We start from the raw sequence: 27,930 nt of genomic DNA on the forward strand, positions 1-27,930 counted from the left end.
ATCCTGGAATGTGAAGTCAGGTGGGCCTTAGAAAGCATCACTACAAACAAAGCTAGTGAATGTGATGGAATTCCAGTTGAGCTATTTCAAATCCTGAAAGATGATGCTGTGAAAGTGCTGCGCTCAGTATGTCAGCAAATTTGGAAAACTCAGCAGTGGCCACGGGCCTGGAAAAGGTCAGTTTTCATTCCAGTTCCAAAGAATGCTCAAACTACTACACAATTGCACTCATCTCACATGCTAGTAAAGTAATGCTGAAAATTCTTCAAGCCAGGCTTCAGCAATACGTGAACCGTGAGCTTCCAGATGTTCAAGCTGGTTTTAGAAAAGGCAGAGGAACCAGATATCAAATTGCCAACATCCATTGGATCATCGAAAAAGCAGGAGAGTTCCAGGAAAACTTCTATTTCTGCTTTATTGACTATGCCAAAGCCCTTGACTGTGTGGATCACAATAAACTGTGGAAAATTCTGAAAGAGATGGGAATACCAAACCACCTGACACACCTCTTGAGAAACCTGTATGCAGGTCAGGAAGCAACAGTTAGAACTGGACATGGACCAACAGACTGGTTCCAAATAAGAAAAGGAGTACCTCAAGGCTGTATATTGTCACCCTGCTTGTTTAACTTATATGCAGAGTACATCATGAGAAACGCTTGGCTGGAAGAAGCACAAGCTGGAATTGAAGATTGATGGGAGAAATATCAATAACCTCAGATATGCAAATGACACCACCCTTATGGCAGAAAGTGAAGAGGAACTAAAAAGCCTCTTGATGAAAGTGAAAGAGGTGAGTGAAAAAGTTGGCTTAAAGCTCAACATTCAGAAAACTAAGATTATGGCATCTGGTCCCATCACTTCATGGGAAATAGATGGGGAAACAGTGGAAACAGTGTCAGACTTTATTTTTGGGGGCTCCAGAATCACTGCAGATGGTGATTGCAGCCATGAAATTAAAGATGCTTACTCCTTGGAAGGAAAGTTATGACCAACCTGGACAGCATATTAAAAAGCAGAGACATTACTTTGCCAACAAAGGTCCGTCTGGTCAAGGCTATGGTTTTTCCAGTGGTCATGTATGGATGTGAGACTTGGACTGTGAAGAAAGCTGAGCGCCGAAGAATTGATGCTTTTGAACTGTGGTGTTGGAGAAGACTCTTGAGAGTCCCTTGGATTGCAAGGAGATCCAACCAGTCCATCCTAAAGGAGATTAGTCCTGGGTGTTCATTGGAAGGACTGATGCTGAAGCTGAAACTCCAATACTTTGGCTACCTCATGCAAAGAGTTAACTCATTGGAAAAGACCCTGATGCTGGGAGGGATTGGGAGCAGGAGGAGACGGGGGCGACAGAGGATGAGATGGCTGGATGGCATCACCAACTCGATGGACATGAGTTTGAGTAAGCTTCAGGAGTTGGTGATGGACAGGGAGGCCTGGTGTGCTGCAATTCATGGGGTCGCAAAGAGTCGGACGCGACTGAACTGAACAGTCCCTTATTCTTTGACAGTATAACGTGCCTGTAGTTTTGGGGGGGACGTGACAGATGAAAGAAGTCAGTTACAGAAACATTCTTTGGAAGATTGTGGTTCTTTTTTTTGTTTTTGTTTTAATTCAGTTAATTAAACCAGCCCTTTGAGTTGAACTTAGTTTGAAGTTTCTAGTCCTTTTCCCAAATGGAAAGAGAATAAACATCATAGATGTCATTTATTGAGTGTATGTGCCAAACACCTCTTAGCATTTCAGGCCTAACCACAACCTCATAAAGGAGGGAGCTACTGTTGAACCACCCCTGTTTTACAGATGAGGTTAACTAGCCTTCCCAAGGACACATAACTAGTCGTGGAGGACTGGGAAGAACTCGGTACAGCACTCGTGATCCCAGCTGCTACAGCCTGTGTTGCCTTACTAGTCCCCAGAGGCTGGATTCTGGCTCATCGTACTGTTTTGGTTTGTACTGATCATAGATTAATGGGTGCAGGTGAGAAGTGGTTCTCTGTGGCAGAAGGTGTTGACCTGGGATACGTGGGTCTCGTTTGTCATATTGGTGAGGTTACTGGCATCACCAGGGCTTGACTGTGTGCCTGTGGCTCAAAGGGATGGGCATGGTCAGCCCCACAAACACAGCAAGTTCATCTCTTAGGCCAGTGCATGCACTTGAACCATAGAGATCTCTGTGGCTTTATGAATACAGTTGCACTCTTCTCTCCATCCAGTTCAACTCAGTTCTGCTTTTTTAAAAAAATTTGAATTGGAATTTTAAAAAATATTTAATACTTTTGCTGTTTCTAAAAATACTGAGTTTGTTTGCTTTCTCTTACTTAGGACTTTGTGTTTCATTTGTGACTGTGATACAGTAATTTTCCACTCAGGCAAAAGAACAGACATTTGTAGCCACCACCACCTGACTCTAGTGTCCTAACAAACATTTGTTTGTCTTTTACAGTAGGCCAAGCACTGTGCTAAATACTCTGTATGCATCGACTCTTCTTAATGTCAAAATTCAGTGAGTGGGATGCTATATCTTTCTCTGTTTTTAAAATAGAGACCAGGGCCCAAGGGACATGTCTTTGGAAACCCTGCTCTGCCGCAACTCTACAGCTTTCTCAGCAGAAAGCCCTGTGGTCATGGGCTCAGGTCTGAAGTCACCTCACAGAGAAATGCCTGCCTTTCTTCTTCTTCACTGCAAAGGGTTTTAGCCTCTTTTGGGAAGTGAAGCAGAACTGGATAAAGGCCTTTTCTGAGACTTTCTGCAACTGGAAATGCTTATGGTTTTAAAGTGCTTGAATTGATGTTGTTTGTTGACTTTTTAGGGTCATTTCTGGGACTTGGGTTTTGGGTAGTAGGAATGCAGAGCTCATCTGTCAGTGTCCCCCTTTGTGGGAAAGTCCAGGCCAGTGCACAAGAGTGACCTTTTACCAACACGTGGGGCATGAAGGAAAGATTATTTCCCAAGTGTGGACAGAGGACAGGTACATGTCCCAGGCCAATCTCAACATAAAGTTAGGGGTTCAGTTTCAGATGTCCCCCGGGAGCACTTTGCCACACCCACATCAGTCTGAGGGAGAGGGGGAAGCTAGAGTGGGGTGATTGCAGCCACCCAGGATGGTGACACTGGTGATTTGTCCCCAGAACAAGAGCTGTGTAAGTCTGCATCACATTACACAAGAGGGAAAGGATCCTGGTCAGCCCTGGGTAGTCTTCCCTACCACATAGCTTGTTTTAGAGACCTGGCTCCATCCAGCTTGTTGAAGAGGTGTGTGAGATCACCAGGGTTACCCCCACTATCCTCTGGGTAGTCAGCCCCATAGTGGCAGCATGATCTTGCCAGGTTCCTTTTAGGGTGGGAGACGCTGCCAGGAAAACAGCTTCCCCAAGCAGCTGAGCCAAAGGAGGCGCCCCCCCACGCCACCCCCTGCAAGAGGACCCATCCATGCACCCTCGCAGGCTGCATAACCATAGCACCCATGCACTCCCCAGCCTCCTGTGGGAACCAGCACCCCCAGACCAGGAGACCTAGATAAGAACTGGGGGAGAGAGCCTTTGGAGCCCTCACCATGAACTGTGATGAGAAATCCACAAGTTGTTTTCATAAACTGCAACCCAAAGTCCTGGGGTCACATCACACGTGTGTTCTGAATCTCAGTGAGTGGGTTCACGTGAGTCACCAGCATGATGCTCAGAGACCGCCGGCCCCAGAGCAGCTGTGGTCATGGTGCCTGGCACCTTCGCTTAACCTGGGAGCGCAGACCGTGTGACCTCTCGCTTATCTGCTGGCAGCCTTGTGGAGTGGCACAGGCTGTTTACTGTGGGGGCTTCCTTGATGCTCTGTGGACAGCTGTCTGTCCATCCTGTCGTCCCCTCCCTCTCTACCACGCCCGCCCAGGTGAGCTCGGTGTCTTGCACCTCAAGTATCCATCAGGTGTTCCAGACTTGGGCTAGTTGTCCTGGGTCACAGTGAAGCAGCCGCGAGGAAACCCGTGGCCTCACTGACAGGGGCCTCAGAGGCCGGTGACTGCACCACTTTCCCCTCTTTGGTACCTGTTCATCCCCTGCAAGCAAAATCTGGGGTCCCCCACCTCCCCTGCCGGTGATTGATTGTCAGCTTCTCTCACGGATAAGGGGTTGGAGGTTCCCCGCCTCCTTCCCTGGGAGCTCTCCATGAAGGACTTGGGCACAGGAACTGGGGGGGGGGCACTCCCCAGCCTGAACAACTTGCATGTGGGGAGTCACTGTTCCTTGACCTCCTTTCTGGAGATCTTCTATGCTGAAAGCTGCCGTGAAGCCACTGCTGGCTGCTTTTGAGAGCCAGGAGCACAGAGAAGCACAGGTGTGGTTTGCAAGCCTGTCTGGATTTTTCCAAGATCTTCGAAAATTCAGGTGAAAGACATGACACATTTCACCTCTGAGAAGAGGGATGCAGTACTGTAATTGTGTTTTTGTGCTTTGAAGAGTCATCTTTGCCCCGTTCCTTTTATTAAACAAATGTGATACAATGACAAAATTAAATACCCCTTTCCCTCCTTTCTTTGCAATGAGGAAGTCTGCCCTTTATTTCAAAATTCAACTTGCAGAAATGGATTGAACTTGATAACTTGCCACGCATCCATAAAAACTGTAAAATACAAGAGGCAGTGTTGTTGGAGTAGCTGTTCTCATTTCCTGGCAGTCATTACATGCTTCCAATACAAAAACATTTTTCTCTTAACTATCCTTTCTGAACTCAAAAATGGGTTTCCCTCCGGCCCCTGGTATTCAATTATCACCTCGGGAAATGCACTGCTGTAACTGATGATCCCTTTAAAATGTCCTGCAGCTGCCACTCTCCCCCATCCCTCATCTTTTGTCCCGTTCCCGTCATTGAACGTTGTGTTGCCAACGTATATTTTATAGGGTGACCCTGACGGGTGTCACTTTGATACTGTGCAGGGATAATAAGATTGCACACACAATGAAAGGCCAATAAATAGAAAAATGTTTACGAGATGGAGAATGGCAGTTTTAACAGTTTTATGGCTTTCTTTTTTTCCCCCTCACTCTTCTCTCTCTCCCTTTGCTGGCAGAATTGTGGTTTTGTTACAGGAACTAGAAAACATTAAGAAGGGTGATGCGGTGATAGAACCAACGGCAGTGAAATCCCACTTGCCCTGTTGCTGAACTCCAATAAAATAAATTCAGGAAATAATGAAGTATTCAGCTTGTGGGAAAGAAAACTGATTTCAGTGAATGAATTCTTGAGGTTTTACAGAGAAAACAAGATTCCTGGTGTTGACATTATTATATTTAAAATGTTAACAAACAGTAAAGCCAAAAATAAAGTGTCCCCCCCCCCCCCCCCAGATGGGCAGTTTGGTGGGGGTCTCTGTTAAGTGAAAGCCCATCACGTGGCTGCGTTAGGACTGCCTGGCTTCTGTGCCAGGGACTGGTGTGGGCCCCACACACAGCTGGGAGCCCTTCGGTTCAGTCTGGAGTTTAGACCCAATTGGTGATGGTCTTGATCTGTGTCTTCAAATCAGTTATTTCCAGATCTGTTATTTTTTGTTACTGTTTTTTGTTAAGTGGCAGTACCTTCTGCCTGGTGCTCAGTTGATAGATAGCTTAAAAAAAATAATAACTACATTAAAAAATTACTTATTTGGGACTTCCTGGTGGTCCAGTGGCTAAGACTCCATGCTCCCAGTGCCGGGGGCCTGGGTTCTATCTCTGGTTGGGGAACTATATCCCACATGCCTCAACTAAGACAGGGTGCAGCCAAATAAATGAATACATTAAAAATTATTTATGTAAATAGATACATTAAAAATTTATGTATGTAATTTTTGGCTGTGTTGGGTCTTCGTTGCTGCTTCAGGGCTCTCTGCGGCTAGCAGGGGCTACTCTGCTTCTCTTGTTGCAAGCACAGGCTCTAGGGCACTCAGGCTTCAGTAGTTGCGACTTATGGGCATGTTTGTCCCATGGCATGTGAGATCTTCTTGGACAAGGGATCAAACTCATGTCCCCTGCTCTGGCAGGAAGATTCTTTACCACTGAGCCACCAGGGAAGCCTAATAGATAGATTTTTCTAATGGAGCTGCTTGGAGAGGAGCAGCCACAGTGTGGAGGTTCAGGGGGTCCACCCAGGAGCCGTGAGTCACATCCGTGGTTTTGAGCGCCATTGGAGGTCGTCACTGCTTTACTTAGATGCTTCTAGCTGGAGCTGGTTCACTCCTTTACTTAGACACTTTAGCCGAAGCTCATTTTGAGAGAGGTTTTGTTATGTGCGCAGAAGGGCCCCAACCTGATCTAAACTCAGACTTCCTCCTAGAGGAAGAGTCCAGGAAGGACTTGAGGATGAAGTGGCATGCGATGACCCCTTGCTTGGCACATGTCCATGACATTTGGAGCCTAGAGCTTGAAGTGGCCAAGGGCTTCTGAGCAGGAGCCAGGTGAGCAGGTCTGGAAGGGTGCTCATGCCCATGGCCTCCATCGAGGGTCCAGGGACAAGACTTCGAAGAAGTGGAGTCTGTTCTTGAAATGTGTGGGAAGGCAATACTTCTCTGGGCTTGTGCACACGTGGCTGCCATGTGTGTCTCTGATCTTGGTCCCCCAAGAATTGCTTCAGGTGGGTACGGTACTATAATTCATGGGTGCCGGGGTAGGAAGGCTGGCTGCCCGTTGTGCTCAGGGATGCACGGTGCTCTTTAGCCACCACTACCCAGGGTCCAGTTAGTAGGTTTAAGATACTATTGAACTGAGCTCTTTAGATAAGAAAGATAACCCAAATTCAAGCCTCAGACTTCAAACAAAGATTATTTCCCCTTAGTTCATAGCAGAGTGATTAACAGCATAAGACTCGAGTGAGACCCCCAGGGCTGCCGACTGAAGCTGTGACCAGTTTCCTTGTGGCTTGTCATCTTATTTATAAAGCAGGGATAATGACAGTGTTAGGGTACTATGACGACTAAACATACAAAGGTATGGAAAGTGCATGTTTATAGTGCCTAGCCATCGTTATTGTAGATTGGACAACAGCCCAGTAAAAGGGTGATGAGTTGGTCTGTGGATAAAGCCACTGGTGAGGAAGTGGGGGCACTGGGTTCCTAAGCCCGCCCTCGCACCAGCCGTGATGCCCACCCGAGAGCAGTCAATTGCAAGCAACTGTGCAGGTGCAAGGATTCTGTCTTCATCGGACTGTGGGAAATCAAAAGCAAGGACACTGTAGTCAGTTCATGTTAACACTAGATATCAAATTAAGGAACTCTGGAGATTGTCTATCTTATTACACTTTTTAGAAAAGATAAAATGTCATTTCTTTTGTGAAATAATGTTGAGATCAGGTAGTTATTTTTAATGACCTTACCTGGCAAAATAAAATGTTAGCAATCTTGTGTCCATTTCTCAAAAGCTGGCAGTGTTGCTTCCATTTCTCTAAAGTTTTATGCTTTTAGTGTTCACTTCAGGTAAATTTTAGTTCTCAGAAAATACTCATTCCGTCAGCTGTTTTTTGACCGCTCATTATGTTTGAGGTGGTGCCCCAGACTCTAGGGTGGGCCTGCAGATGGGGTGGGCGTAGACTAACCGCTGGACAGGCTCGTTTGTGGCTCCAGCCCAAGGTAGAGCCCGTGAGTACAGGACAGAAGAGTGGGACGACGTCTATGGCGGCCGGAGCCCTGAGTGGTGAGGAGGGCTCGGGCAGACGTCAAGAAAACAGAGCAGTGAGGGTTCGCGGGGCCGCGTCCTGCCGGCAGAAGGAGAGCACTGAGGAACGTGCTGGCCGCCCTGTTTGGTGTGAGCCAGAGAGAGCGCGCTGTCTTCTGGGGACAGAGGGAACGCCTGGGGGAGGCGGCGAAGCAGCCAGGCATTTCCCTGCAGGCCTTGAGGCGCCTTCGGTGATTTGGAGGCGGAAGTTGACAAGATGAGAGGACTGGCCTGGTCTCTGTGTGGGAGGGGACAGGCCAGCCTGGGACCTCAGATCTGAACATCCGAGGGAAGGTGTGGGACCAGAGGTGGGAGCACAGGTGGCCACATCAGCAACTGAAGCAGCATAAAGCTTAGGAAATCTCATGGTTTTGAGTTTAAAAAAAACCTTGGCTTGTCCCCTTTCCTTCACAGTGTTCAACATGTAGTGGTGGTAATTGTTTTAAAAAGAAAGAAAAAAAGATTTTTCCTCCCCTTTACCCTGCACAGTTGGGATTTACGAAAAGGGCAGCGAGAGTGCCTGGTTCAGGAGTGTCTCCGAGTGTCTTTGTGTGGCCTCATCATTATAACCAGCTAAACCTAGGAGACCTTCAGAGACTTCCAGAGTCTTCCCTTTCCTCCCTTCCCTTTGTCTCCAGGAGAGGAGCTGCACCTTGGATAGCAGGAGGGGGTATGGAGGGTCGGGAGCCTGCTCCTGGGGCGCGGGTCTTCCTCGGTGTGGCCACGCGGTCAGGTGGCTGTGGTTCTGCTGCACCTTCGAGCCTGTCATCTTCCTCCTGAATGTACCCCGAGACCACAGAGGCGGAAATACCGTCAGCAGGAGAGCAGGCTGACAGTGTCCGGGCTCCTTCAGGGATGAGGCGATCTGGTTGGTTAACAAAAGAAGGAACCAGGAGAGCATTGCTTTAATTACCAGACTCATTGCTGGAAGACAAGCAGTTGCCTGCTGGAGACAGATCGCTGAAAGCAGCTACCCACTGCACTCAGTGGATGGTCCTACCCCGTGCCTGGCTCTCACCTCAGCCCTTCTGTCGTCAGGTCCGGTCCTGGAGTCTTCAGGGAGCAAGAGAAGAGTGACCTGCGTGGGAGTCTGTGCCAGGAAGTTTTACTGACTGGTTTCACTACCCTTGAATCAGTCAGTCATTTTTGCCAAGAAACAGTGCAGCTGTAATGCACAGGCAGAGGTGGCTGTGGAAATCAAAGGGGTTAGAGCAGCTCTTCCCAGGGGACATCCCAGGCAGGCTCCCTGGCCCCAGCTCCAGGGGCCTCCCTGTCTCTTCCTGGGGACCGAAGCATAGATGCTTCGAGGCTCTGTGCTGTGTGCATCTCCTTTTCCTCCTGCCGCCCCGCCCCGCCCCCGCCCGGGTTGGGGCTTTGTTTCATCACCACTCACTTCTTCCTGCACCTTCTCTTTGCAGAAACACACCTTTTTTTTTTTTTATTTTGCTTTTAAGCTTTATATCTCTGTTCTGTGCAGAAAGTAAATGGTAAGTTTCTTCACCCTTTTTACCTGGACCACCAAAGAAGGAGCCAGTCCTTGACTGAAGGGCATTCTCTAAACAGAAGTTTTAGCAAAGAAATGGCTGCTCTGCTTCTCACTGTCCGTTGGCATGTTGACTTGAGGCCTTCTGTGGTGATCACTTAACTGCACTCTCTCTGTGTACTCAAGTTAAAATATTTAGCATCTGAACAGTTGCTAATAGGTCTTAGAGAAAGAAGAGAACTTCTTCTAAATGTTCACTTTCTGACCCCTGCAGTGGGGTGTGTCAGTGGCACGTGAAGGTCACTTGCCATTTAGTGGCCCCTGTCCCACCATGCTGACTGTGGGCCTGGAGGACCTGTAAAATGGCCTCAGAAAGAGGCTGTATTTTAATGCCCTTCTCACGAGCAGCTTCCAGGCCTGCCTCCCCACCCCTATCTCTTCTGCTCCCCCCACTTCTTAGTGTAGGCAGTGTTAAAACTTCGGTAAAGAGGAAATTCCTTTTCACTCACAGCAGAAGGGCATTTGTGGGTGGCTCTACTGGGAACCTTCTGGGGCTGGTGCTGGGTTCTCCATAGTGTGCAGGGACCTGGGTTACTTCTTGTCTCCTGCACCTGCCCTGCCCCTCCCTGCACGTACAGAAAGGAGGACACTGGTTTTCCAAGGCCCTCCTTCACACAGCTTAACAGAAGACCAGTGGTCAGCATTGTTTCTGCTGGTTCACGGAACCATGTTGTGGGAGTGAAAGAGAAAGGAACACTGTCTGTACCTTGAGCTGAGCGCAGGGTGTGCTGCATGTCCAGGGTTATTTATAAAAGACTGAGGCCTTCCTTGGGCTTGTAAAGAGAGAACCTAATTGTAGATGTCAACCCTGGACTCTGAGCCAGGGTCCCTGGACCTCTTCTCCCACCACCTTGGGCTGTTGAGACTTGTGTGGATGGATGTAGCAGTGGATAATCACAACAAATTGGACTCAATCTTGGGTGTGCCCTTAAGCTTCAGTAATGGGGTGAAAAATAGCTGACTGCCTTTTTCAGCCTGCGCACCAGCCTCCCAGAGGGCCTGTGTCTGAGGACTTAGTGCCGGGCTGAGGGGGGAAGAGACCCTGGGGCTGGGGAGTATGCTCCTTGATGGTTTTAGAGACAAACAGGCCCCTGAGAAGGAACCTTTGATACTGGCAGTGCCTGTAGCACCTTCCTCTTAAGGATTCTATCTGTACTTCTGCTTCCCCAAGGTCCCTTAACAGAGAACACACGTAGCTCATCTTACTTTAGAAAAGAGATTATCCTTTTATTGTACAGGACAGGTTACAGGCTCTCCTCTCCTGGCTTAGCAGTACGATGGCTGAATGAGGGAAAGGAAGCAGCAGCTGGGTTCACAGGCAGTGTTTCAGCTTACCAACCGCCTGTAGGTAAACTGACCTGGTAAGGTGGTTTCCAGCAGCAGGATTGTCAGCTCCCACTCCAGCCCGTGGCCCACATCCAGTGGTGTCCATTCGGGCCCTGGAACAAGTCTCCTGGCTTATTGTCTCCCCGCCACCCACCCCACCTCGGGTAAAGCAGAGCTTTCCTGAAGTGGGTTCACATCTGAGAAGCTCCTTGTGAGAGGTGATCGGACAGAGGCCACTGAGCCACCCCAGCCCTGCGCTTCAGCTGGTTGCCCAGGGCAGTGCAGGGAGGGGATGATGGTTTTTTGTCCAGAGGGGTGGGGAGTGGATAGGGTGTGGGGAGAGCACAGAAGTGGAGCCGTGATTCCCAGTGGTCAAGCCTTGGTTATAGACACGCCTGTGACTGAGCCTCTGTCTGCCTGACTCATTTCTGTGTCTTGGTTTCTTTCTCTCCCCCAGGCCCCCGATCCACCCAGACAGAGTGCTGCCCTGAGCAGCTTGTTTCTTCCCTTCTCTTCTGTGCCTGGCACTCCGCGCCCCCGGTTTTTCTTTTGGTGGAAAGTCAGAAAGACCTAATACAGCTAGTTTTCTAGCCCCCACAGAAGACCTGCTGTGTGGGAACCTGGCTCAGAGAGGAAAGTGAGTCCTTAGTCTAGGGCCGCGTGTCTCGTTGCCAGCGGCTTTCTGCATCTGACCTGTAGGATACCCCCCACCCCACCCCTGCAGCAACAGAAAAGGCAGGGGAGTTGGAGAGGGCGAGAGAATCTGCTAAATACAGACCCGGGCCATGAACACTCCTCCCGCAAGAGCTGCAGCCATGACGGAACCCCTGAAGATGACTTCACCCCTTCTGCTGCTTTGCCCAGGCACTAAACCGCTGCCCCGAGATGAAAGGCGTGTTGACTGTGAGGCCTTGTTGGGAGACGAGCTGAGAGCACTGGGGACAAAATGATCATTACGGGCTATTCATGTCGACAACATTTGTGCCTCTGTGTTTGCTTGCAAGCACAAGCAGGAGCTAATTTGCAAGGCTGCCTTTGTGGAGCTGCCTTTTGATCAATGATTGCCTGTGTTAATGTTTCAGTAAGCTATTGATTTCTGCAGCAGCTTTTGTTCCCTGAATTTATGTGCAGTGGGTCTCCACAGCACACGCTATGCATGTTTGATTAAAGTTCAATTGACTTCATTCCTGGGGAGGCCTTGAGCTGCTTCACTCCTGTTTGTAGAACCAGAGCTTTCCCCGGCATGCTCTTTTGTTTGTGCTCAAGACCTAGCCACCCATGCAGTCACCAGTATGCTGCTTCTAATCCTCCTAGATTTGCTCCATTCCAATGTTTAATCCCTTCCTAGACATTACAGTGGATGAGAGGCAGCTAATAAAACCTGGTCTGGAATTTTTTTTCCCCCAGTCAACTTGCTGATGTATTACTGGTGTGTATACCATATGGATCATAAAAATGCATTCAGAGGGCACAGGTCCAGTGAGTTTTGACAACTGTACACATCCATGTGATAACACCACAGTCAATTTGTAGGACAGCTTCACCACCCAGAAGGTCTCCTCAGGTCTTTTTACAGGCAGTCGCCCACGCCTCATGCACCAGACAGCAGACAACCACTCATCCTGCCTGGGCCCTTCCGTGTGGGCTGCTGCCATTCAATATGATGTCTGAGGTGCGCCCGCTTGTTGTAGCTCTCAGTTATTTTTACCTTTTTACCGCCAAGTAGCATTCTCGTGAGTGGGTGTACCAGGATATGCTTGTCCGTTCTCCCATTAAGGTGCTGATTGGGGCTTTGAAGAGTGAAGTGTTTATGAGTGTTTGTGTAAAAGTCTTTGTGTGCACACATACTTGTATTCCTATGGGGTAAACACCTAGGAGTGAAATCGTTGCTAAGCCATGTGGTCCATGTTCAGCTTTCTGCTCAGTCATGTCCAACTCTTTGTGACCCCATGGACTAGCCTGCCAGGCTTCTCTGTCCATGGGATTCTCCAGGCAAGAGTACTGGAGTGGGTTGCCATGCCTTTTCTCCAGGGGATCTTCCTGACCCAGGGATTGAACCCCTGTGTCTCGCACTGGAGGCAGATACTTCACCATCTGAGCCACCAGGGAATCCCATTCGGCTTTCTAAGAACTGCCAAAAGAGTTCTGCAAAGTGATTTGACCATTTTACATGTCCACAGTGGTATTTGAGATTTCTTGTCACTCCCCTGTCTTCCCTGAATTTGGAAATTGATATTCTTTCATTTTACCACAGCAGTCCTTCAGACTTGGTCATTTTGATCTTTGATACTCAGAAGATGGCATCTGTCCCAGGCTCCTTGTTTTTAAGGTTGACAAAAGTTGGCACTTATTTTAATGTTACGTGTATGTGTCCCGATCTTTCTCACGTACTCGAGGAGGACCAGTGCAGGGCTCAGGTTGTGAACCTGGGCTTTTCCTGAGTCTTTTCTGCCCGGCATCCGATGTTGGGCTTGAACTCTGGCTTCTCCTGTTTGAATCTGCAGGTTTTACCATTTCTTAATACCATTTGAAACTCGTTCATGTTTGAGAAACAGAACTGATCCCTTGTAACCGTGAATTGCAGACTAGGACTGCCCAGAACCGTCAGGGTGGCTTGTTCACAGCCTACAGGTCAGACTGAGGTGTGGCAGAGACCTGGTGATTGTGCCTCCCCTCCAGGTTTCTCTCCCATTTTTATTTCGTTTCGCCTCCTGCAGCTTACCATTTCCCCTCACGTCTCAGACCTGTCCCTGGCTGTCCCAGGGCCCTGTCCCTGGGCCCCTGAAACAACTTTCACTGAAGGTAGAGGTGGGAGGAACAGGAATTCTTTGGGTTTTTCATTCTTCTTTCCAGCCCTGGGAGGGCTGTGATTTACTGCGCCGGCTGCCCTTCTGAACTGACGAGGCACCTGCAGCTCTGACAGTGTTTGAAGGGTGACAGTGACCTGCCTTGGCTTCTGGTCTGTTTCCTCATAGGAAAACTGGAACCAGGTCACTTTTATGTCAGCACAGATCTCTTAATTGTAGTGGATTTATGAGTTTGTGCCCTCCAGCCAGCCAACAGCAAAAGATCAGTATAGATAAATGACTGGCTAAGTCAGGAAGGTAGGAAGTAAGAGGCAGGAGCCAGGAGGTATCTCAGGTCGGGACCTCAGAGGCTCAGGACACTCCCCTCACTATGGGGACATTGGAGGCTGTGTTTGTGGACTAACATGTAGTAGGCAAACAAAGAAGAAATCCAAGGGCAATTGCTGCATTTTCCTGTGTTATTCAGGTACCGCTGTGTGGAACTGGAAAGAGGATGGGGAGTGGCTTACTTACTCCTGGGGGTGTTTTCAGAGAAACCGCGTGTGACTGGGCATCCATTGGTCACGGATGTGTCACGGGGTACCTGCACTGCTTCGTCTCTTCAGTCTCCTCAGCATTGGTCTTTCCAGCTAGATCTCAGGTCACTGATGGACAGTCTTTGCTTTTCCTTTTTGGCTCCTGCATTCACAAAGCGGAGAGCCTTCCATGAGGCAGAGTGGGCCTTGGGCAAGTAGCTCCAACTCTCAGATGTGGGGACCCTCCCACGTTCAGGAACACACCCCAAGATATGGTGCTGACTTTCCACAGTAGTGATGTAATAGGGAAGATCAGTGTGATCGAGGCTTTCTGATCTAGGCACACTGTTTTAACTATTTTTTAATTCCAAGTAGAGACACTTTTTCTTAAAGCATAGACCCCCAAGATACTGGTCTTTGGTCAGCGAGCGTTAGTGGAACATGCCATTGCTGCCCCCAGCCCCCATGTGTATGTATATGTGTATGCACACATGTGTGTACGAGTATGTGTGTGTGCACATGTATTCTGTACATGTGTGTAGGTATGTGCATATTGTGTGTATGTACATGTGTATACGTGTGAACGTATGGTTGAACCCCTTGAGTCTGGGAGTACCGCAAGTGCCCTTTATTAAAAAGTTGCATTGGGACTCGTTTCTGCTGGCTTTGTTTTCAAAGCTGTCTTGGCTCTGTTTCTTCGGGGCCCTGCATGAAAAGAGGAGCTCCTTTGGCCTTTACACCCCGACCTCATGACACGTGGTGTCTCCTCTGCCCAGCACCACTGTCTGCCGCATCCACTCTCAGTCTTTCTGCCAGGCCTCGGCTTTGCCGTTAGCACCCTCTGCTGGCTCGTCCGGGGTGGGCGTTGGGCCTGGCTGGGGGCTGTGTAGCACTGGGCTTGGGCTCTGTTCTTCCCAACCTCCCTCCTGGCCCCAGTTCCTGCCACCTCAGTTGTTTGCTTCAGGTGTTTCTGGAATGGTCTCCCTGGCTGGGCATTTCCATGTTGCCCCGTGTGGATTCACCGACTTGGTATGCACAGAGATGTTCCTTGTGTGCACTCGTGCACACTTACACATGTACATAAACACATAAACACACAGCTGGAGGACAGGGGTTCTCCTTTCTGTCTATGGTTTATTGATGCACCTCCATTGCTTAGAACTGCTCATAGTAGGCACCCAGCAGATACTTGTTGAGTGAATAAATATTCTTGAAGTCTAGAAGTTATGCTCTGACGGGCTGGCAGACAGGCTCCACTGGCCCATTGCACAGGCTGCTCCATGGGTGTGTCTCAAGTGAGCCCAGGCCTCCAGGGCTGCTGTGACAAAGCCCTGATAAAGGCTGTGCGTCTGCCTCACAGCCAACCCTTCTCCTGCAGGGAGAACTGATCACCTTCTATTACTACTGGAAGAAAACCCCAGAAGCAGCCAGCTCCCGGGCCCACCGCAGGCACCGTAGGCAGGCCGTGTTCCGGAGGATCAAGACCCGCACTGCGTCCACGCCTGTCAACACGCCCTCCAGACCCCCGTCCAGTGAATTCTGTAAGTGGGGGCTTTGCACATGCCGCAAGCTGCCATGTCCCAGCTCTGGGTGGGCCTGCTCTCAAAGCCGTCCTTGGCAGAGCTCGTGTTGGGATGGGGGCGGAGGGATGGTGATTTATCTGCATGCATGTGTGTGTGTGTGTGTGTGTGTGTGTGTGTGTGTGTGTGTGTGTGTTGCAAAGCCTGATCTAAGAGTTTTAGAAACTACTTGTGCATATAGATTTTTCTGAAACTTAATATCATCTGTAAGTCCTGGCCTTAGCCTGAGGCAGTTTTTGACTTTGGAGGATGATCTCCCTTAGCAGACAGTGTACTGCACTTGTGGTCACAATACGGTCAATTTAACATTTTCTTCTTCCTCCTACTTTTGTGAGATCCTCTTCTTGGTCCCATGTGACCTGCAGTCTGATATGACAGTGAAGCCCATACATCTTCTTAACCTTTGAAAACTAGATTCATGGCTTGTGATCCTGTCCTCGCCCAGGGCACTCAGCCTGAGGGTCACAGACGTGGCTTATGCAAATTGGAAACAGTAGGCCTTGAGGGCGCTGAGCCTTGATGGAGAGGAAACCCCTCAGAATGTCAGGAAGGGCATCATGGATGCACTCATCCTGTTCAGATCCACTGTCTGTGGGCATCAGTGCCAGCTTCTCCAGGATTGAGGTGTGACAGTAGACCACCAGAATGACAGAGCAGACTGTTGGGTACCACCCCTCATACATGAGTTCTTCATTCTGATGACTGGCCCTGAGAAATTCAGAATGGTCCTTTGTGAACCTGCTGGGCCGCTCTGACTGTTGGCCCAGAGCCTGGGGCAGGTCAGAGGTAATAGGGGGTCCAGTCTTGGCCCAGCATGATCGTGTCTCCCCCACCCCTTTATGTGCCCATCATGCCCAGTGGACCTGAGTTCCGCCAGTGAGGATGACTTCGACAGCGAGGACAGTGAGCAGGAGCTGAAGGGCTACGCCTGCCGCCACTGCTTCACCACCAGTAAGCGGGGCCGGTGGGAGGGGGGCCTTCGCTGGAGCAGCCAGGCTTGGGCACTTCCTGGTTCTGAATGTCTGGGGAATCGAATTGGTGACTTGATCATCTGCATTGTCTTCAGGGTTATTTAGAAAGTGGAAGATTTCTGTTAGCAGTCAGGCTGGAGCACTGACCAGGGGCTGGGACAGACTTGCTCAGGGTCAGGGCAGAGGTGCCTGTGTTTCCGGGGAGCCTGCTGCCAGCTCATCCTGCCAATTCATCCTGAGATGAGGTGGGGTGGTAGACAGTCCTGAGATCCTCTCCTTCCAGGAAGAAGCAGGGCAGCAGCACCTGAGCTGTTGAGTGACAGGTGTTGGCCAAGGCCAGGGCCACGTGGTCTTTGTGGTACCAGCATCAGCCAAGCCCACAGAAGGGCCTCCCTGATCGGATGTCTATACCCCCAGACCTTGGTGTCTGAGGTTGTCAGCCACACCGCCGCCCCTCCCTCCTGCAGCCTCCAAGGACTGGCACCACGGGGGCCGGGAGAACATCCTGCTGTGCACCGACTGCCGCATCCACTTCAAGAAGTACGGCGAGCTGCCCCCCATTGAGAAGCCTGTGGACCCCCCACCCTTTATGTTCAAGCCCGTCAAAGAGGAAGACGATGGGCTCAGCGGGAAGCATAGCATGAGGACACGGCGGAGTCGTGGCTCGGTGAGTCCCTCGGCCAGGCAGCCTGCATGTGTCTCTGGAGTCTGGGGCCGCACCTGCCAGGAGGAGGCTGGGAGTGTTTCATTTCAGGCAGAGGAACAGACCCTGGAGGGGACGTGCCTGGCCTGTGGGGGAGAGCTCTTGGTTCTCTCCTCCCTTGCATCTCCTCGGGGAGCTGGTGGACCAGCATGAGTCGCTGTACCCCACCTCCCTTCTGAGCCCCGTGGCCTTGCAGAAATGTCCTCAAGGCCTGGGAGTTTTAGGAGCTGAGCTGCATTATTTGACAGCTCATCTCGTTGGGTCACTTCCCATCCTGTCACGTGAAATCTTCCAGTGTGCGTGTGTGTTTGGTGGGAGGAGCAGGCAGTTCCATGGAGCAGACGGAAGAGGGGGAGTGACTTAAAGCCGACCTCAGGTGTAACATCACTCGGGCCAACCTCTGCCCCTCAGACAGCCCTGCCCACTTCCAGCTTGTGTCATTCAGGACAGTCCCTAGAGGAGATGAGAGCTTCGAGTTTAAGCTGAGAATCACTCTTTTCCATGTAAACTCACCCATTCACCCCCTCCTTGCTTCGCTCCATGTTGACTCCTGTGCAGTGAGGGACAGCCAGGGGTGGTTATGATTTGGCAGGGGCTGGGATTTGACCTACTCTGGAGGCTCCTGCCTGGGAACTGGGCCCAGGTGGCCTGTGTGGGGACTGGGGTCGAGTCTCACCAGCCTCCGGTTGGGGTGGGCAGATGTCTACACTGCGCAGTGGTCGGAAGAAGCAGCCAGCCAGCCCTGATGGTCGTGCCTCGCCCATCAATGAAGACATCCGTTCCAGTGGCCGGAACTCTCCCAGCGCGGCCAGCACCTCCAGCAACGATAGTAAATCAGAGACAGTGAAGAAGTCGGCCAAGGTGAGCTGCCGGGAGGGCAGGTGGTAGGGGGCTGCTGGAGTCGGCGCTCAGCTCCCCTGAGTCTCTCGGTCATTCATGGAACCTCATGGGCACCAGCAAGGCCTCGCCTAGGGTTACAGACTGAGGCCTGGAAAAAGAGGTCTACGTAATTCCCAGCACAGACCTATGGGGGCTGCTTCTGCCTTGAGTTTCCTGTCCTCAGATACTTGTTCCTTCCTGGCCCCACTTGCCCCTTCCAGAGCTTTTTTGTTTCTGGGGGTAGAGCATGGTGTAGGGGGAGTCTTAAGTGGTTGTCACTCCCTGAGGTTGTCCAAGTGGTCAGCAAGTGGTTGTCACTCCCTGAGACTGCTGGGCCATCCCTTGGCCTGAGGCTTCTCATGGGCTTTCCCGCTACAGAAGGTGAAGGAGGAAGCCACGTCCCCTCTTAAGAGCACCAAGCGCCAGCGGGAGAAGGGGACCTCGGATACAGAAGAGGCCGACAGGACTAGCTCCAAGAAGACAAAAACCCAGGTGAGGCTTGAGGCTGAACCATGTTGACTGCCCCCAGTAGCTCCTGTCCCTTGAGAAGCCCCCTGGGCTGTGGCCGTGTCCTGCCTTCCAGGGAGGGTCCTAGAGCACCTCCAAGACTGGCGAAGTCAGGGCAGGACCTGTGGTCCCTGCTTGCTGCCTCCTCAGCCAGACCTTGCTGTGTGGTGGGGCAGGGGGCATCCGGCTCCCCTTGACCTTCCGTTCTCCTTCTCTGACCCTAGGAGATCAGCCGGCCCAACTCGCCATCCGAAGGCGAGGGAGAGAGCTCGGACAGCCGCAGTGTCAATGATGAGGGTAGCAGTGACCCCAAAGACATCGACCAGGACAATCGCAGCACGTCCCCCAGCATTCCCAGCCCCCAGGACAACGAGAGTGACTCGGACTCCTCGGCCCAGCAGACGACGCAGCCCTCTGCCCTGCAGGCTCCTGGAGGGGCTGCCCCAGCCCCCTCCTCTGCCTTGCCAGGGACTGCCCAGCTGCCCACCCCGGGGCCCACGCCCGCCCCCGCTGCCCCCTCACAGGGGTCCCCCTCGGCCTCACAGCCCCCCACGCAGCCACAGGCCCCCTCAGCTGCTGCTCCCCATGCCCACATCCAGCAGGCGCCTGCTCTCCACCCACAGCGGTTGGCCTCACCACACCCCCCGCTGCAGCCGCTGACAGGCCCGGCTGGCCAGACCACTGGCCCGCCCCACACCCAGCCCCCCCTGCACAGTCAGGGCCCGCCCGGCCCTCATGGCCTCCAGGCTGGGTCCCTACTGCAGCACCCGGGGCCCCCACAGCCCTTTGGCCTCCCTCCCCAGGTGTCCCAGGCAGCAGCCCACCCTCACACCTCCCTGCAGCCCCCTGCCCCTCAGTCGGCCTTGCAACCCCAGCAGCCCCCCCGGGAGCAGCCCCTGCCCCCAGCACCCCTGGCCATGCCCCACATCAAGCCCCCGCCCACCACGCCCATCCCCCAGCTGCCAGCGCCCCAGGCTCACAAGCACCCGCCTCACCTCGCGGGGCCCTCGCCCTTCTCCATGAACGCCAACCTCCCGCCCCCTCCCGCCCTGAAGCCCCTGAGCTCTCTGTCCACTCACCACCCGCCCTCAGCCCACCCCCCGCCCCTGCAGCTCATGCCACAGAGCCAGCCACTGCCCTCCTCCCCTGCACAGCCCCCGGTGCTGACCCAGAGCCAGGGCCTGCCCCCCACCGCCACCTCCCATCCCGCCGCGGGCCTCCACCAGGTGCCCCCTCAGCCCCCATTTGCTCAACACCCCTTTGTCACTGGGGGCCCCCCTCCCATCACCCCTCCGACTTGCCCCCCCACCTCTACTCCTCCGGCGGGATCTGGCCCCTCGGCCCAGCCGCCCTGCTCGGCTGCCGTTTCTTCAGGAGGCAGCGTACCTGGGGGGGCAGCTTGCCCACTCCCCACTGTCCAGATCAAGGAAGAGGCTCTGGACGATGCTGAGGAGCCCGAGAGCCCCCCTCCCCCGCCTCGGAGCCCGTCCCCTGAGCCCACTGTGGTGGACACCCCCAGCCATGCCAGCCAGTCCGCCAGGTAGAGGTCCCAGGAACCCAGGCACGTCGAGGGAAGGGGTACCTGGGGCCTCACCTGGGACCCATGAGACACTGGGCCTTTTGTAGGTTCTACAAACACCTGGACCGGGGTTACAACTCGTGTGCACGGACCGACCTGTACTTCATGCCTCTGGCGGGATCCAAACTGGCCAAGAAGAGGGAGGAGGCCATCGAGAAGGCCAAGCGGGAGGCTGAGCAGAAGGCGCGAGAGGAGCGGGAGCGGGAGAAGGAGAAGGAGAAGGAGCGAGAACGCGAGCGGGAACGGGAGCGCGAGGCCGAGCGAGCGGCTGTGAGTCAGGAGGGCAGCCTGTTCCGTGGGTGTCAAGGGCTGGTCCCCGCGCCTGCCTTGAGTGGGCCACCCCTTTGCTATCTCTCAGCACCCACCTGCCTTACCTCTGGGTCCACGATATGCTGATCCCTCTGGGCCCCAATACCCCGTCACGGCAGGTCTGGACCAGGGGTGGGGTAGGGGACCCAGTCGGTTGGGCCAGGCGCCCGCCCCTCACAGCCTCTTTCCTCTTGCAGAAGGCGTCCAGCTCAGCACATGAAGGCCGCCTCAGCGACCCCCAGCTTGGCGGTCCCGGCCACATGCGGCCATCCTTTGAACCCCCACCCACCACCATCGCGGCTGTGCCCCCCTACATTGGGCCTGACACGCCGGCCCTCCGGACTCTGAGCGAGTACGCCCGGCCCCACGTCATGTCGCCCACCAACCGCAACCACCCCTTCTACGTGCCCCTCAACCCCACCGACCCGCTGCTGGCCTACCACATGCCTGGCCTCTACAACGTCGACCCCACCATCCGTGAGCGGGAGCTGCGGGAGCGTGAGATCCGAGAGCGGGAGCTCCGGGAGCGGGAGCTGCGGGAGCGGATGAAGCCGGGCTTTGAGGTGAAGCCCCCGGAGCTGGACCCCCTGCACCCGGCCGCCAACCCCATGGAGCACTTCGCCCGGCACGGCGCCCTCACCATCCCCCCTGCTGCCGGCCCCCACCCTTTTGCATCTTTCCATCCCGGCCTGAACCCTCTGGAGAGGGAGAGACTGGCCCTGGCCGGGCCCCAGCTGCGGCCCGAGATGAGCTACCCGGACAGACTGGCGGCCGAGCGCATCCACGCCGAGCGCATGGCCTCTCTGACCAGCGACCCCCTGGCCCGGCTGCAGATGTTCAACGTGACCCCGCACCACCACCAGCACTCCCACATCCACTCACACCTGCACCTCCACCAGCAGGACCCCCTCCACCAAGGTGGGCGCCCACTGCGGGTCTGCGAGGGTGTGGGGCTGTGGACCCCGGGTGGGGCTGCTGTCCGGAGCAGAGCTTGCAGCTCCTGGCACGTGTGGGGGTACCCAGCGTCCCCCCTGGCTCCACAGTCACCTGGGGCCCTCTGCTCGCCATCTCCTGATGAAGCTTGGGTTCTCAGTTCTGTGTCTGCAGTGGAGCTGGGAGGGAGGAGGTGGCCTGTGCTCACTGGGGCTGCTTGGGAGCAAGAGACAGGGCTGGAGGAGCAGGGCAGAGCCTTTGGGGCCACATGGAGGCAACTAGGACACCCCGGGGAAGCTGGGGGTTGTCATCAGTGAGAGCTTTTCTGCTCCCCCTCGGGGAACAGGGCTCGGGCTTCTGCCGGCTTTGAGCTGGCTCACCTGGCCAGGACCACCCAGTCTTGTCCACTCCAGGAGCAAGAGTTCTGGAAGGCCCACTGGTCCGTGGCCAGGGGTGCAGGCTGGTCTGAGGCTGACACCGGCACGATTGGAGCCCCACTCCCTGGGCGGCTCTGCAGACTGGTCAGACAGGGTGGGGGGGCGGTCAGGGCCTGCTGTGGGGGCCTGGGCCCCTTCTGGGTGGGGAGGGAGACAACGGACAGGGCGGGCCCCAGAGGGAAGGAGGGCAACCTCCAGTTTCCTACACACATTCCCAGCCCCGCCTGACGCGGGAACCAGGAGCTGTCACGTTCGCCCATGGTCCCAGCACCAGGATCGTTTGTGGTTAAGCCCACTAAGGTGGGCCTCAGTCCCGCGAGAGGACAGGCGAGTGTTTTCAGCATGTTTGTTCACCTGACAAGTGTTTACTGAGGACCCGCAGTGTTCCCAGCACAGCTGTAGAAGCTGGTGACACCACTGTTCATGTTCACCTTCCACTGGGGCAGTCGATAAATATGTCTGAGTTTGTGAGGAACAGTTACTGTTCTGGAGGAAGACTGAGCAGAGAGCTGAGAGCCACAGCGCTACTGTTGCAGAGAGGCGTCTGGAGGGTGGGAGGTGTTGGAGCCAGGGAAGGAGCGTCCTCATGCCTAGAGAGTGTGGGTGCAGAGGCCCCGGGGCCAGAGAGGGTGACTCCAGGGAACAGACAGGCGACATGCTGAGATGGCCACTGGGAGAGGCCAGGACTTTCTGAGACCCGTCAGGCAGCGCCCACTTTGGTCCTGTGAGTGAAGAGCCAGGGAGGCAGCCTGGGGCGGTGGACCTCACCAGGCCCAGGATGGGGCTGGGGCAGTTGGCTCCGGGGTGCTGCAGATCCAGTGTCCTTGCCAAAATGAGACTGGGGCTGCTGAAGAGACTGGTGAAGAAAGACTTGGTCAGCTCTTCACTCTGTCACTTTCTGGAGCTCCATGCAGGTGCGGGGAGGCAGGGAGGGTGACAGCCACTCTGGGTTAGCAGGTCAGGGTTATTGATGGCCTGGTGACCAGAAGCCAGCTGTGGAGAGGAAGAAGTCGCTGTGAATACCACCCAGGAGGGGGAGCGGCCCCCGAGCCCTGTGCCTCTGCCCCTTTTTCTAGGTTCAGCAGGCCCCGTTCACCCGCTGGTCGACCCCCTGACCGCTGGCCCTCACCTGGCGCGCTTTCCCTACCCCCCTGGCACCCTCCCCAACCCTCTGCTTGGACAGCCCCCCCATGAGCACGAGATGCTCCGTCACCCAGTTTTTGGTAAGAAGACCCCTGGGGAAGGAGGGGGCCAGGGAGGGTTGGGTCAGGGGTCTGGCCTGATGTCCCGTTCATGCATTTACTCTGTGTTCAGCACGGGCCTCTCCTGTGTGGGGGGAAGATACCTGGGTGCCCTGGGAGCCAGACCCCTGCCCCCGGGGAGCTGGGGGTGGGGCTGTAAATGCACAGCAGGAGCCCAGAGGGAGTTGGAGGGCTGAGGGCAGGCCTCTGTGAGGACGGGCAGTAGGCTGAGGAGGAGGGGCCCCAAGGGAGTTGGGGGGGTGTGCAGGGACTGCACTTCTCTCTCCGCGGAGGCTCTGCTCTTCTGGTCCCTGCCCAGTAGGTGATCTCTTGATCCTCCCCTCGGGAGGCACTCTCCTGACCTGACCTCCTTGACGGCCTCATCCTGGCCTCTGCCTTGGCCTTTCTGTAGCAGAGGCTGTTTGGTGTTTGGCAGGCACCCCCTACCCCCGAGACCTGCCTGGGGCCATCCCACCCCCCATGTCGGCGGCCCACCAGCTGCAGGCCATGCACGCCCAGTCGGCCGAGCTGCAGAGGCTGGCCATGGAGCAGCAGTGGCTGCACGGACACCCCCACATGCATGGCGGCCACCTGCCCAGTCAGGAGGACTACTACAGGTGAGGTGGGGCGGGGCTGGGGGAGGCCGGGCCCCCGCCTCCTCCGCCTGTGGGTCCCCACCCCCGCCCCTCCCAGCTGCACCCACCCTGCTCCCCACCCCATATCAGCAAGTGCCAGGCTGTTCCCCTGCCAGTCAGGGGACTCCTGAGGGTCTTGAGGAGGAAAGACCTGGTGGGGGGGGGGCGGGGTTAGCAGTGTGGCGGCTGCTCAGGCATCCAGACCCTTCCAGTTGCAGGCCTGATACCTATGACTTTTCCTTTTTTTTTCTTCCTTTCTTTTCTAGTCGACTGAAGAAAGAAGGTGACAAGCAGTTATAAGTTATTTATTTGTTAACGCTGGCTGTGGAAACCCCAATTCTTGGGGGAGAGAAACAGGACTTTTTACATACAATAGGAGCTCTAAAGGCAAAAAGAATATCTTCTAAAGATTTCTTTATATATTTAAAAACCCCACAACTAAAAATGTATCAGCATACATAGTGTTCGTTTGTAGAGAGGATTCCTTGAGACTGGTTTGGGTCTCCCTGCATGACAGTCCCCCAGAAACTTAGTGAGTCCTGGACTGGACTGAACACCCAGAAAGTGCCCCTGCAGTCTTGGGGTTTGGCTTTAGCTTTCTTTTCCTTCCTTGATTTTTCTCAGTAGGTGCTAGATCCCAGTTCACACCCTTCAGTGCGTGCAGACACACTCAGTTGCGTGTGTCCCAGAACCCACACGGTCTGCAGCATCTGAGTTTGGAATCCAAGAGCTATAATTTTTAAAAAATCTTTTATTTTAATACATTGTAGGAGATCTTCATAATTTGAGGAGGTTCTGTGCATGGCTTTTTACGTCTGTAAATAAATAATTTTAGAACAGCGTTTTTTTTTTCCTTCCACGAGCTACTATTCTGATCTATTTTTTCCAGCCATGTCACTAATTGTGAATTCCTACCAGCTATTGACAGAATACAGAGTTGATTTTTTAATAAAAAGTTATATATAATTATCCCTTTAATTAAAGGGAACAGATGGGCGTTACTAGTTACAAAGGGGCAGAGGAGGAGGCTAGGGGCTAGGTTTGGGAGCAGCCAGGGGTTTGCAGGGACAACATTACAAGCCGTTTCTTTGTGTTGCTGCTTTGGTTCTCGCTCCTGTCTGTTCCTGGCTCGTGCTTTGCCAGTGGTGCAGACTGCGGTGAGCTCAGCCGACTCGCTGTGCCCCGGGAGCGCAGGAGTTGAGTGTCCCCCGTTCCGTCTCTGCGGGCGCGAAAGCACATGTTCCTGTGTGTTTGGTTGTAGATTTCCTTGTAGATTTCTGTACACGCTCATTTGATTGGTCTGGATGAACTGCCTTTTTTTTTCCCCCTCCAAATATTTGGACTATTTCATAAACATCCTAGAAAATTGAAGAAAACAATTCTCACTAAGCACGTGTGCTTGCCAAAGGATCTGTCAGAAGCCTGCTTTCTGGTGTGTGTGGTCATTTGGATCTCCTAGTGGGGAAGCCAGGCCGTCCTTGCCCCGCTCAGAGGCTGCTTTGGGGTCAGAGCATCCCGGAGGTGTCCAGTTGTGGGTGGCAGTCCTGTGCTATGTCCTTGTATCACCATACTTGCTGTCCCGCTCTGCCTCATGGAAGCAGGACAGGAGTCGCAGACATAGAGTGGGAGGCAGGCTCCACGTGGGGGCCTCTCCAAGGGGACAGGAAGCCCGGAGCCTGCCTCTGCTCTCCAAGGTGCCCACGTGATGCCCTTTCTCCAGAACAGAGGGTGAGGACACTAGGGGGCCGTTATGCACCTGTTTATCAAACTTTCTGCCTGGACATGACCTTGTCTGTCCCTCTTCTCTCAGACCCTTGAGAGCCTTTCTTGCCATGATGTGCAGGGGCCACAGCCAAGAGTAAAAAGAGAGCAGGAGTCCCACCTGGGGTCAGCGGGCATGGAGCATGTCCCAGACCACAGAGGGGTGGGACAAGAGGCTGGCACTTCGACCCAGAAACCAGCAGGTATTAACTCAGATTCAGGTTCTGGATTCAGACCTGTGGTGAGGGCATTTCCAGTGTCTATTAAACCATGTTCAGTTTCAGTTGGGACAGATAGGGGGTTGTTTGGTCTGTTGAAAATGTTTGTAGTAGTAGGTTTTTTTCTTTGACTTTTCTCTCATTCCATTTCTGCCTTAACTTTAGCTCCTTGAGGGGAGGCAGGCTCAGATGGAAACTTTGTCATCACTTTCATGGCCGGTTTGCCAGGAGCAGTCATGTTGCCAGGGCTAGCAACGTGCCATCGGGGCAGGTTCAGTGCTTCAGGCTCCACGCCTCTGAGCCAGGCCCCTTCCTGCTGCTCCCGGCTCCTGCACGGACACCCCCGCCTGCCCACCCTTCCTCTTCTCCCTTTTGGTAGACAATGATGCCTACCGTTTAGCCACACCTTCTTGATCTCCTCTCTCTATCGTCCATTTTTCCAAAGAAGAGGAGTGAAGTACTTGGGAGTCTGTATTTGAAAACTGTCTGAAAGCGTTTTCTTGTTTGGTTTTGGTTTTCTCCTCATGTCCCCCGGTGAAGCACTGAGATTCTTCCATTTAAAAACCCACAACCTGAAACCTTCACTGGTCAACTCGTGTGTGTAGGAGGCCCCAGACCTTCGCGGTGTCTTTGAAGCCCAACCCCCTGGTTTCCGTTTGGGTTTCCTGCCTTGGTTGGGAGTTGAGTTTTGCGTTTCCGTGTTTCACGTGTATCTTGTTCACGTCGTCGAGGTCGAGCTTCACTGCAGCAGCAGCAGAGCGGAGTGTACATTCTGATTTGCTACGTTTATATATATCTTGAAGCTAAATGTATATATGAGTAGTTTGCCATGAGATAACACAGTGTAAGCAGTAGACACCCAGAATTGTGACTTCTGTGTTCTCTCCATTTGAGTATTTTGTAATTTTTTTGAAATATTTGTGGACATAAATAAAAACAAGCTACACTACAGTGGCTGCGTGTCCTCCATGGGCTGTATCTCTTTCCTGGGGTGGACAGGGGTGTCGGCAGTTGCCCTGCCCTGGGGCTCCCAGGGTGGGGAGGGGGCAGAGGGAAGGTTGGGTTCTTGGTGTTCCCAGCACACTGGCTTATCGTCCTGGATGAAGGGTCTCTGGTGGGCACACTGCCCTTGGGGAAGGCTTCAACCTGCTGACGGCCTGGGACCTTCAGTGACTCCCCAGGCACAACAGGCCCTGTGTTGGAGGTGAAAGGTGATGGCATTGGAACCACTATACTCTCAGCTCCTCCCCCTGCCTTCCGCCCCACACCTCTAATCTGTGGGCACCTTGATTGATAACTTAGTTGGTAAAGAATCCGCCTACAATGCAGGAGACCCTGGCTCTTCTGGGTCAGGAAGATCTGCTGGAGAAGGGATAGGCTATCCACCCCAGTATTCTTGGGCTTCCCTTGTGACTCAGCTGGTAAAGACTCCACCTGCAATGCAGGAGACCTGGGTTTGATCCCTGGGTTGGAAAGATCCCCTGGAGAAGGGAAAGGCTACCCACTCCAGTATTCTGGCCTGGAGAATTCCACGGACCGTATATATCCGAGCCATCAGCCAGGACAGTTGCTTCTGGCTCTGGCTTCTCCTCCTGTCTTTTCCCCTCTCCATCTCTACCCCAACACCTGCCGGTGGCCCCACCCCACCTTCAGCCGCTGCAGGCGCCCTGCAGGTCGACAGTGCATCCAGAACCTGATGGGGGATCTCAGCCTCCTATTCCAGGTGACCTGCAGAGAGTATGCGTGGCCACCAGGGGGCAGCAGTCACCAGGGTGGGTTCAGCCTGTGGTTTTTCAGCGACCAGAGTGTGGTTTCTTGAAGTTTCAAGACTGTCTCTGGAAATTGTACACTCACTTACCTTTTTATCTGGGATCTGGACTCGGTAATGAGCAAGAGCAACCTGAAGCGCTTCTTGCTAGTAAATTGCCCTCAAGCAGGATCGCTGGTGTCTCAGATGGTAAAAATTCTGCAGTGTGGGAGACCTGGGTTTGATCCCTGGGTTGGGAAGATCCTTTGGAGGAGGGAAGCAACCCACTCAAGTATTCTTGCCTGAAGAATTCCACGGACAGAGGCGGACTATAGCCTATGGGGTTGCCAAGAGTCAACTGAACGACGTGTGACTGGTTCTGGGTTGTGTATGAGAAGATGGGGTGGGTGGAGGGGGGAGTAGGTGGAATCTGGGTGCTGTCTTTGGCAGTCTCTCATCTAGATGGTGCTTTTCATGAAGCTGAAGTGTTTAGTAGTCACAGATTTATGAGGTAGAAGTTTCAGGAAGGTTGAATGATAAGACATGTCTGTGAATGGAGATAA

At 53.4% G+C, this 27,930-nt stretch overlaps 1 protein-coding gene across 6 annotated transcripts in view; it reads left to right on the forward strand.

Moving 5' to 3' along the window:
• The window catches only part of RERE (arginine-glutamic acid dipeptide repeats), a 408,498-nt gene extending 381,927 nt beyond the window's left edge, over positions 1-26,571 (forward strand). For 5 of the 6 annotated variants that reach the window (XM_061160480.1, XM_061160484.1, XM_061160481.1 and 2 more), the window contains 11 exons: positions 15,246-15,408; positions 16,306-16,398; positions 16,886-17,085; positions 17,821-17,982; positions 18,379-18,492; positions 18,732-20,047; positions 20,134-20,356; positions 20,593-21,313; positions 22,842-22,988; positions 23,419-23,623; positions 23,908-26,571. In XM_061160480.1, the coding sequence (XP_061016463.1) occupies positions 15,246-15,408; positions 16,306-16,398; positions 16,886-17,085; positions 17,821-17,982; positions 18,379-18,492; positions 18,732-20,047; positions 20,134-20,356; positions 20,593-21,313; positions 22,842-22,988; positions 23,419-23,623; positions 23,908-23,941 (3,378 nt within the window). In that variant the 3' untranslated portion in view covers positions 23,942-26,571. The remainder of the gene's footprint in view (positions 1-15,245; positions 15,409-16,305; positions 16,399-16,885; positions 17,086-17,820; positions 17,983-18,378; positions 18,493-18,731; positions 20,048-20,133; positions 20,357-20,592; positions 21,314-22,841; positions 22,989-23,418; positions 23,624-23,907) is intronic. The other variant, XM_061160483.1, reaches the window with a different exon arrangement.
• The last annotated feature ends 1,359 nt before the right edge of the window (positions 26,572-27,930 follow it).

This window comes from Dama dama, chromosome 14 (assembly GCF_033118175.1).
Source record: "Dama dama isolate Ldn47 chromosome 14, ASM3311817v1, whole genome shotgun sequence".
Classification (NCBI taxonomy): domain Eukaryota; kingdom Metazoa; phylum Chordata; class Mammalia; order Artiodactyla; family Cervidae; genus Dama; species Dama dama.